This window comes from Myzus persicae, unplaced genomic scaffold (genome assembly GCF_001856785.1).
Source record: "Myzus persicae strain clone G006 unplaced genomic scaffold, MPER_G0061.0, whole genome shotgun sequence".
In the NCBI taxonomy this organism is placed as follows: domain Eukaryota; kingdom Metazoa; phylum Arthropoda; class Insecta; order Hemiptera; family Aphididae; genus Myzus; species Myzus persicae.
Window position 1 is genome coordinate 53,513 of NW_019102724.1, and position 11,624 is coordinate 65,136.

At 36.9% G+C, this 11,624-nt stretch overlaps 1 protein-coding gene across 11 annotated transcripts in view; it reads right to left on the reverse strand.

Annotated features, from left to right (window-relative positions):
• LOC111033023 (polypyrimidine tract-binding protein 2) overlaps positions 1-11,624 on the reverse strand; it is a 181,438-nt gene that overhangs the window by 37,673 nt on the left and 132,141 nt on the right. For all 11 annotated transcript variants that reach the window (XM_022313568.1, XM_022313566.1, XM_022313575.1 and 8 more), the window contains one exon: positions 1,998-2,144. In XM_022313568.1, the coding sequence (XP_022169260.1) occupies positions 1,998-2,144 (147 nt within the window). The remainder of the gene's footprint in view (positions 1-1,997; positions 2,145-11,624) is intronic.

An 11,624-nucleotide genomic window follows, 5' to 3' on the forward strand; every position in this document is an offset into this window, starting at 1 on the left:
CCGAGTTGCAGCGGTAGAGGGTGGTCGCGGGCGGCGGGTCCGTATCGGCAACAGGAAGAACTCTGGCCGAAACCGGATACGAAATACGGATACGCCACCGCAAAACCTAAATCCGAGAGAACAGACCCCGCAGAGCATACACGTAAACGTTTTCGATACATATATATATATTATATATATATATACAATAAATATATATATCACATATGGTAGTCATTATATTATATCGCTTTACCGTCGGACGTTTTTATTAGAGTCTTGGCTCGGAGCAATGTCACCGTTTTACAACGAGTCGTATATGTATGTGCTGCGATGTGTACACGGTGACGACAAACAGGGAATTAATAATACGACACGGGGTAGTATATATAGAGCTACAAACATGTACATATAAACCTAAACCCCGTCCGGATGAATGTTGGAATGCGAATGTACATATATATATAATATTATGCCCGTTTATAAAAGCGAGGACGTGGAGAGAGGGGTTAAAAAACGGTTTCAATTTGTAATAAGCTCGTTAAAAGTTTTTAGCGAGCTACTGGCAACCCTCTATAGATATAGTCTCTGTTTAGGAGAAATCTCTATAACGATCTCATGTTACGCACTCTGTATACATACGGTGCACGTTTATATATATATAATGTTATAATAGCTCGGCAGTATATAGTTAGTGTCCTCAAACTGTACGTTATATTATTATATAATACTCCGTCTCTCGCTCAACAACTATACTGAACATTACGTATCTTTTGTGTATTAATGGTAATAATTATACTTGCCAAAAAAAAAAAAAATTAATATCAACTAATGTAAGTTGGAGTAAATGGTATAAAAAAAACAACGATGCCGAGGCTAAATAAATAAACTATAACAAAAAATTACCTATAAGATGAAATTTACCCCCTACCAAATCCGCGATGCGTAAATCTATTAGTAAACGTAATATTCTCGTCTCTCAAATAAACGCAAAGTACACGCGCCACTAATAAATATTACGATTATTAATAACTATGAATGTTTAGCTAATATAAATTATTGGTCATTCTATCCTGAGTATATTTCATGCAGAAAAAGTTTCGACGGTGCAATACCCACTGAAGTCAATATAGGTAGTATATTATCTAAAAAATAAAAATTACAATCGCACATACATACGTCGCGACGTTTTGTAACAGCGACAGGTTTCTCATCAAACCCATCGCCACCATAACGATGTATTATTATTATCGTTCATACAATAAAATAATACACACTCGATATACCGAACGAACATCCCTCAAATATACGGTTTCCTATGCGTACGAATTGAATACTCCTCATTGTAGTTTCGTTAACTTTGTTTTTGGCGATACACACACACCATAATATATAAAATGATAATATTTCAATACAATAAAGTTTGAACGTCTGTTCGATTGAAAGGTTCGGACAGAAATTATATTGATCTTTACTTGTAGAATAAAGCCGCGAAAATAATTGTTCAGTTTTCGAAGACAAAATATTCATCATTGCGAGGGCGGTTTTGTTGATGATTCAATGTAATTGTTATTTTGTATATAAAAAGCTTATTAATATTGTATTAACTTGGTAAAAATTGAATTGTTTTGCGGAACTCGATTTTGCATTGTTATTATTATTGTAATTACTAGCGAGAAAATAAAAATATCGAAATAGCGACGAAGTTTAATATTAAAACTAATTTGCGTAAATGAAATATGTTTTTGTTTAGAAAATTGAATTTGAAACGCTGTCTTAAACGGATTTTATGTGTTTTTTTAAAAACACTAGTATTAATCCACCCTTCTCGCACTCTTCAGCCCTAAATAGTATGCGAATAACTTTCACAGTTTACCTACAACGGGCTACAACAAGTCATTCTCGTTTAAAAATTAAGAAACCCAATTTTTGAGGGAAAAAAATAATAACTAAAACTTTTTCATCTTGAGATGATAAAAGTTTTCGCCATAAAATGTATATTTATTATAAATACTTACGGCGTTGCTGTGTGTTTGATCCGTTTTTAACTCCTTATGATTGCTGAACTGTATGAACACAGCACGACCTCTGAGTTGAGCCGTGCATGTTGTGAAGTATGTGACCATGGCCGATGCCGACGTCTCATCCGCCATTTCTAGGAAGGCCTGCAAAAACAAATGAGTAAACTGATTAGTACAAATCCGTCAAACTGTATCTTTGAACTGTAAATATCCGCTTTATTAAATTTAATAATCAACAAAGGATTTGAAGGCACGCGAGAGGAAGAGATCGTACTGGTCGGTCCGGTTCATTAGACACGGCAACAGAAACGGTGAAATGCTAATTCGGTAATGCAGGTATGATTTTTGACCTTCTGCACGCGAGTGAATCCCTGAGGGTTTTCGGGAGACTGACTGAATGCGACAGACCGCGAGCAGATGGGTCCGGAGAGGGTGGTTTTCCGGAAAGCGCATATTCAAATATAATTCACGAGAATCTAGGTTTGTTAGAGACAAAGAAGGGGTGAGAAAAGTGGGAAAGTGTTGGATATCGCTAGGCGAGAAACGTCGTCCTCGGATTACAGCATCAAAGCCGGCAACCGCAGTTGCACTTTAGGTACCTACGTACAATTGTCTCAAACTTCAAGATTAAAAAATAAAATTTTAAATATATATGTTGGTCATTATTTAGAACATGATATTTTATAAGTAATCTAAGACAATAGTGTAGACTGTAAAATGTCTGGACCACAGAGTAAGTAATACCTTCGGAAAAGGTGGGTCGACAGAATGACCACTACGTTAATTTAAAATTATCGAACACAATTTTGTAGTATTTTGTGATAGATTTGTTTAGATAATATTTTCCAGCGATTTATTTCCCAAATAATATATACAGCCATGTATAAACTTGTAGTGTTAATTGTATAATAAATATGATACTCATACATCGATAATGTTTTTCGCTGTCTCAAAATCATAAACATTAAAACCAAGCCATTCGATATCCGAGCGAAGTATAATGGTAGAAAATAATGTTTTTTACATTAATATTTTTGATACAAATCAAATAGAGCACGCATAGAAGATAAAGATGTGTGTGTGAGTGTGTGTGTGTGTAAACAGAGGGTTTCGATCCTTATTTTCTTATATGCGCAGAATAATATATTTTCGCTTATGTTTCTTTCCTATCCAATTTTCTAACGTAGTTTCCCGACAAATACGAAACTTTTTTATTCGTACGTAAACATAATATTATATATAATACAACAAACACGCGCATTTTAGTATAAAAAACATAATCGTAAGACTCGTCTTGATTCGGTGCAGTCGAACACACGTGGAAGTAAAACCCATAACGCCCGTAAGGGTAATCAAAAAATTTCGATTTTTTTATCTTTCCCTCTTCGTTTGTTTCATACTCTGAGAGCTAATGCGGTATATAACGAGTATGACAGAGACTTCGTCCCAGAGAGTCAGATACGTACCATCGAGTGTACAGTCGATGACGCATTAATCGGAATAACCGATCTTCAGACCATGTTTGTTCAGCGCGCTAAAAGCATCGAGCCGTTGCAGCGAAATAAAATCCATTCACCTCGTGATCCATCCATATCATCCCCCCACCCACAACTATACCAAAGCATGTACAGTGTAAAAACACACACTGCACACCCTGCGCCCGCGATGATAGTATAAACGGAAGCAAAAATTGCTTTGCGGTTTTCCATCATCGTCGTTCATCGAAAATAATAATAAAAATAAATAAACAAACTTTTTATTATTATTTTTATCAGAACATAATAAAAGGGAGCGACATCATTCATTTCTGGCACGAGTGTAATATTATATATATATATATAAATGCACACACACCAATAACTCTCCTCTTCCATTTATATATATATATATGTATAAACGTGTCTTTCTTTCGTCAAAACGTGCGGCACCGTTCGCTAAACCTATCCCCCCTCGACCATCCGTTCACCATGAAAGTTATTAGGGAAAATATTCCTCCCCAGAGTGTACTATCTATATACTGATCTATATATATGCGTACTACGAACAACAACAGGTATACCTGCAGTACATCGCTTTTCTATACTAAAGAAGGTTTTTCGACAGTTTTTCGATCTGCCACGTGTCTGGGTTTCGCATTTGAAACGGTTTTATTATTATTATATTTTTAACTATTTTTTTTTATATTAATATAATATATACGTTTCACTAGATGGATCCGAAAAATGGGGGACCCTAAAAACCCCATGTCAATTTAATACGTTTTGTACCAGGTAGGTAGGTAGGTAGGTAGGATGTAGGATGTAGGTTAGGTTACGGCAGCAGCGTTTCTTTTCTTTTTTTCTCCTTTTTATTCATGATAAATAGTCGTCACCAAGGCATCCCTCTCCGTTTTCTATTCAGATTTTATGTACCATCGACCTCTATTGTCCGTAAGTACGGTGTTTTGACAAAAGGTGACAAAACTTTTTGGACAATTCCCTCCGCCTCATCCACGTACCTACATAAAACACACACACACATACACACGTTCACTCCTTCCCCGCATGGGCTGAACGTCTTAGCAACCGGAAAAATTCGCTACAAAAGCCGGGTCGTTTATCATCTCACCAAACACTCGCGGTTCTCTCCACGACCCGAAGTCGAAAGTTTGTTTTATTACCCTCCACCCTTACATCCTCCTCCTCACAAACGCCGTCGCGCACTATAACTATCGCACGACTATTGTGTGTTGCTCTATTGATATTTTTCTCCCCTATTGCGTAAACGTATTAAAAATCCCGTCGCAGAAAACATATCCAAAAATCGATATTTCAACACATGTACGGTATATACACCTGGCACACAGGATAGGTAGCATTTTCTATTTATAACGAAAAAAGAACTATCTGCCCGGGAATCCTGAACGTTGGCTGTCGATCGAGTTCCTATAACATTATATACGGATTAAAAATTACTCAGAAACAGAAGGTAATTAGATAAAACGTGCGAAAATCTAATGATAATTTTTTTTCACACCGAGTGATCGAATGCACAGTCGCGGTGACGAGCCAATCAGAAACATTTTCCCAGGCATGATTTCGAATAGGTATCAAAGAAATACTATTACAGCGACGTCCTAATAATTACAAGAGAGAAAAAAACGCAATTAGCCTACTCATGTATAGGCTGTAAGTATATAAAACATCTATTGTCTTAAATCCACTCTAGCGTAACCGCAGCAGCGCCTTCGTCCGACTGTAACTATTTATCGTTTTTCTTACTCCAACTGTTATTGTTAATTTTTTTTATAGGGTTATTAACGAGGAAACGTGGTCGTCGTTAATAATTAATTTACACGTTGCGATTAGTCCAAACGCATACATGTATATACTACAGTGTTATACCGCGTTCTCTCTAGAACACTCGTACTGCATGCGTAGATTTCCTGAAGATAACACATTACTTAATTTGAAACTTTATGCCGCGTTAGAGGTTTTGAACCAGAACCAGAGGATTTCGGGGCAATTTATTTCGTTGAATCTTAATAATACATAATAATATTGTATATCCGCGAGTGGTTATGAAGCCGTTGACCGACGGCTCTGTAATAAGTACCCGTCGTCACGATAATTTAAAGTTTTTAATTCTTCCGTAAGACATCCACGCTTTAATAGCTTATACGTTGTAGTATAACATTTACTTATTCGAAATTGCACTTGTTGTTTGCCGATGAATTGATAAAATCGAACGGACGACGAAACTGTGGCATTAATCAGCGTACATTATGGTCGATCAAGTTCCACCGTTGCCACGGATTATACTCCACGCATGGCCTATAGCTGTAGGTATCCGTTTTTCACTGCAAGTGCGTCGTCTATACACTGCGCTTGTTCCCAGAAGATTTGTTAACTCAGGAAGAATAGCCTGTATAGTGACGAGCGACGAAATAATAATATAGCGATAGGAAAACGAGGGACCCGACAAGGCTGTAGGCCGCGTATTAATCCATCCTCGCCGCCGTCGCGCATGACAGATAAGCTTAATGGAACAGAAGTTTTCTTCGCGCTACCGCAAACTTTTCACCGGCTTTTTCGAGAAAGTGTTTTACGGGATTTAACGCGATGACACAAAGTGCCCACTACAACACCAACTGCTGTTACAGTACACTGGTTAAGTATAGAAACAGCTAAATATAAATAAAAGCCGATCACTTCATGTACATGCCGCACGAAGAGGTCGCTGCGCCATAAGTACGGACTCAAACAAATCGTCACGATTTTAATACGAAGTTTCCGTAGAATGGAATACCGTTATATAGCGTGTATCGAAAAGTAATTTTTTTGTTTCATCTCATGGTGACCTGCGCTATTATATAATATATATAATATATAGACACGTATATATAGGTATATATGGGCAAGCCTTATCTACAATAAACTATATCTACCGAAGATTACGATTTGATACTTATGTAATAATAATATATATATTATGTATAGGTCGTACTTGATGACGGCAAGAGATAATATCATATACGTATAAGGGGTGTAATGGGGTGGGTAAGGTAGGGTTGAGAGCAAAATCCATTTCCAATTTGCTAACAAATCCGCAAGTATATACTATAGCTTCTCTTACCCGCCACAAATGAGTACGCGTGGAGCATGTATACCCTCTCGGCTCCCACAACTACCACCACCTTCGAGTTCGTCGTTCGACAGACTTATATTCTCCTCCGGAGAAGAAAATTGATTCAGTGGTGTTATATTATATAAACACGCAGGGGGAATGGGTGCTGTGAGTCGCATGCAGAGCTAGGAGGGTCACCCCGTCGCGCGTCAAATCCCGGGGAGAGTCTAGTATGATAAAGGCAGTGCCGGCCCGATGGTTTTTGGGGCCCGGTGCAGAATTTCGCGGGGCCCCATACGGCAAATGACTGTATATGTTAATTTATTAATTATTATACANGATAAAGGTATCTGCGGTATATATAGCTGCAGGTTTATGTATCGTGAAGGATATAATATACGTGAAGCTAGGGAAAGAGGAAAAAGGAAACTAAGATATCGCGTATATAATAAAAAATATATATCACATGCGTGTGAGTGTGTGTAACGGCGTTGCGTTAAAAAAAGGAAACCGCTAAAGTAAAAAGATTGAATTAGGAGAACGCTAGCTATTTTTTGAGAATACATAGACTACACATATTATATATACCTACGCGCGATATCTAGTTATTATTTATGAGCTGCGGTTAAATAGGAGAAGAAATAATACGATTTTCTTTTCACCAATTTTAAATTGGGGAAAAACCAAGTATTTACATAATATTATGTATAGCGTACGTGGGTTATCGCAACGGGTACCTATATTGTATGAGATTACCTGAAGGAGATCTTCGTGATAAAAATAAAAAACTATTAATAATCATAATATAGTGTGCATTATACATAATAATATTAATATGTATGTGTAATAACTGTTATTTAATAATTCTAATTATACGCATATATATATCTTAAGTACGGTAGAAAAATTTATTTGAAAGAATGTAATTTAGTGAATTTAATCGGTCGACGATCGCTGGGTTAGGTACACACGCGTAGTATAGCCAAAAGTCATATTTACCAATATTTTTTCCACCGGGTCGGTTCGGATAACAACAACCAGCACCGAGCATATTGTATAGAGTTACCGCACATGAACTATTCAGACGGGTTTGGTTAATTTAACGCGTAAACATTTGTTTTTGCGAAAATGAGTTTACATTACGATATAAAGCATTAATGGGGTTTTTAAGAGGCTGGGTAGCGCGAGGACCAAAGCTCTATTATTATATTACGTGAACGAGAAAATTCATTTCGCGGCGGTGGTTCGTAAGCAAATATTAAATTAGGAATAAAAACGACCGTTTTACATTGTTGTGTGGGTTGTTATTGTTTGTTGCTTTTTTCCCAAAGATTATCCCTGAAAATATTTTACGTTAGTTCCTAACAACAACAACAACAACAATCATAATAATGATGAAAATAATATAAATTACACAAGACGGCGATCACACCATCCCGTCGACTAAGTATTATACAAGTAGAGATATGAGAAGGGTGTGACAAAGAGGAACACCAACGACGCTAACCTTTATGGCACGACCTGTGGAGGTATGGGTGTGTTCGGGGAGGGTAGGTACCGGACAGGTGATATAAAGTGGACAAAGTCCAAACGCGAGTTCCAGCCGATCGTCCGCGAGTTTGTCGGTTGCAAGGTTTAATTACGGGCGACCAAAACTTTTGGGAACGCCAAACATGCGGCAGCCCCCACAGGTGGACTTAAAGTTTTACGCACGTGACCGAAAACGGATTGATGTGAGGATCGTGACCCGTGTACAGACATATATATATTTGTCGTCGCCATATTATATGTACGAGAGTCTGCTATAATAGGCTGAGTAAGACTTCCAATACAAATTACGGTTTTCGTATTCTGCAGGCAGCAGCCGGCGGCGTCGATCCGACCTGCAGTGTATATTTGAAACTCGAAGAGTTTACTCTTAACTAGTTACCACCGGACATCCTCCAAAATACTACGCGAGATGATAACACGAAATAGTATACATAATATATATACGTACATTATTGTACACTACCGATGAATTATAGTTAATATTTATTACATTTACATGTATATATTGTATGTGTATATAACAAATCACAAATGAGATCGAGTTTACACAAAACGAATACTTTACATATAAGCACGTCTGATCGATTGATGTCATCAGATGTGTATTGTATAATAATAACGTTTTTAATATTCTTGTCTTATTAAACGTGAGTGGAAACTACAGGGTGGAGATGGTAGTTATAGGATTATTTAAACCAAAAATGAACATTTATTTGTCTTCCTGGTATAAACATCTTGCAATAGTGAGGTCGTTAATGCACAATTATTGATAGGTATTCTGTTTTTAATTGCCATTTTTATAAGACACGAAGAAAGTTCTTTTGAAATTCATTACTTGTGGATTATCTAAGTGTTTTCAATGCATTATTTTCACAGTCCCAGCTGCATTAGTCGATTATACGTTTAAAGCTACATAGAGACACATAGTCTCTACATTATGCAGTCCGCTCGTCGAAGGAAACCAATTTTCAAAACGTGTAAATATTTGATATGAACATATACCGCTACAAAACCAAATTAACCTAATACTACACTTGGAATGGTTGTTAGTAAATAGCAGCATAGCGCCATAATATTATATTACAGTGTACTGTAATACTTAGTTATATACAGTTATACTTTTATATACATAACACCTACCAATAAAAGTGTGCTCACGAAAAATTCACTTCATGGAAATAGAAATATACTTTTAGCGTTCGTCGCGTAATTATTATCGTCTCCGATAACTTGTGAAGTATCGTGGCAAGGTTTGTAATTATCTAAGCTATTGGAATTACTGAAAATAAATTTGTGAAACTAAAAAGAATAAACAGAACGCTTATTATTTGGATCGCGTATGGAACGCACACGTATTCAGATGAAATTTCCGAAAGAAGTTTTTGAGTGAAAAAACAAACATCTTATGCGGATATCGACTTAAACAACTTTGGTTTATATGTATATTTATATATCCCCACCAGTTAAAAACTACATTTATAAAACATTTGATAAGTCGATAAGTATTGAACTGGTAGCTGCCTACGTGAACGACCGCGAGTAATAACTATAACAGTGAAAATAACGCATTATTCAGTTAGTGCATACCAAAAGGGTGTACCTATTTTTACTGGAGAATAGGAGCTAGGCAGTAAAACAAAAGCAATATACAATTATTTAGTGTGTATGGGGATAAGTTTATCATTTGATAAACAATTTTGACGAACGATTGACAGTATTGCTGGTTAATCAAATCGTTGCATTAAAAAGTTGTAAAAAACACATCACATTGGAATGCACCTATTCAATTGTGTTATTTTTATCTGTAGATATAACCGTGACAATGCAGTGAAACAACAAACTCTTGAGTTAAGAGGTATAATTCAAATACCCTGGTTTAATGTAAATAGTAAATTAATAATAAGTGGGACTAAGGAGTGGTTACGGAAATTCTGGTGAAGCGAACCGAACAAAAACTTTAAAAAACGGTATTGCAGATTTACAAGCTGACCATAACTATACATTAACTATGCGTAGTTACATCCCAATAATACTAGCTATTATTGCAGTCAACGATGTATCGCGTCAATATCGCGTCTAATGGGAAATTCTTATTATAAACCGACGTAGGTAATAGTGTTTAAAATAATCTTATCGCGGCACGCAATTACACTGTGACATTGTATAATATCATATACACGCGTGCATACCGACGAGTCGCGAAAGCAACAATCGACAAACTGTTGCCAAAGGCGATCGATGATTATAACCGCCGTCGTCGAATCCACCCCCGTACCTGTTGACGGTGAGGCTTCGTTCGGAATAGAAAAGAGGCGGAGAGGGGAAGTTTTGCCACTGTTGCGCGTGCGGCGTGAAAATAAATAAAATAAAAACCGAAGAAGAAACAATCGTAAAATAAAAACGAGCTCACGTGTGCGTGCGTGCGTGCGTGCGTGCGTGTATGTGTGAGTGTATCAGAAGGGGAGGGACACTGAAAGGGGAAAAACGCCATTATTCGGACTATAAATATTTAAAGAGAGTGAGAGAGAAAAAATGAATAACGAAAAAAGGAACTGTGCACGCGTTAACCTCTATAATTTAAACGTTGTAGGTGCCAGGCAAACTGCACACACGTCACAATAATAGGAATGTTTTTCGAATATATAATAATAATAATATAATATCGAAATGCTCGCGATGACAAGACGACGGCGACGTTTTTGATGCTCGCCCGTAGCCACTCGTCGTAGTAATAGTGAGTAAGTGGTATCAATACATATTACATAATATAATATAGCAACGGTAGGTATATACCACCACCGGGGTTCAGGTATATATGTGTATATGAATATTATAGAATATATGTTTACACCACCAGGGTTTATTCGGGACATATTGAACATACATATATTCCTTCGGCGAGTGAGAGGCATGTGTCTATATATTTATAGCTACGCGATATGGGCCACCCCTCCCATTATGCATGCGTGTTGTTTGCTGAAAATCAAAGTCAAAGTTTGACAGCCATCGCCGCCTTGTCGACGGCTCGCCCCCGTGTGTATACATACCTATATTATTATGTTATTCGTAGCGTCGTATTAATAATATAATATGAAACACTCGTCGCGGCCGTCGTCCCTTATTTCTGTATAACATATACGGTAGGTATATGGTTAATACAAACGTTGGCCAAAATACTACTACTACTATTATTATTATTATTATTATTATATTATTATTATCAGGGCCGGGTCATACGTATATACATAGATTGTTTGCCGCTATATGGTACTCATAAACATATTATTATGTAGCTGCTACGACCTCGTCAAAGCGATCGCTCGCGGTATACATACAATAAGTTTAATAGAGTGTCTTCGACGTGATCGATACACGTCATACATCACGACGTCAAGTCTGTATCGCTACCTACGCACATTATTATTGTCGACTGAGAAATATCGTTAATTTCTCACTAAACTACCCCCC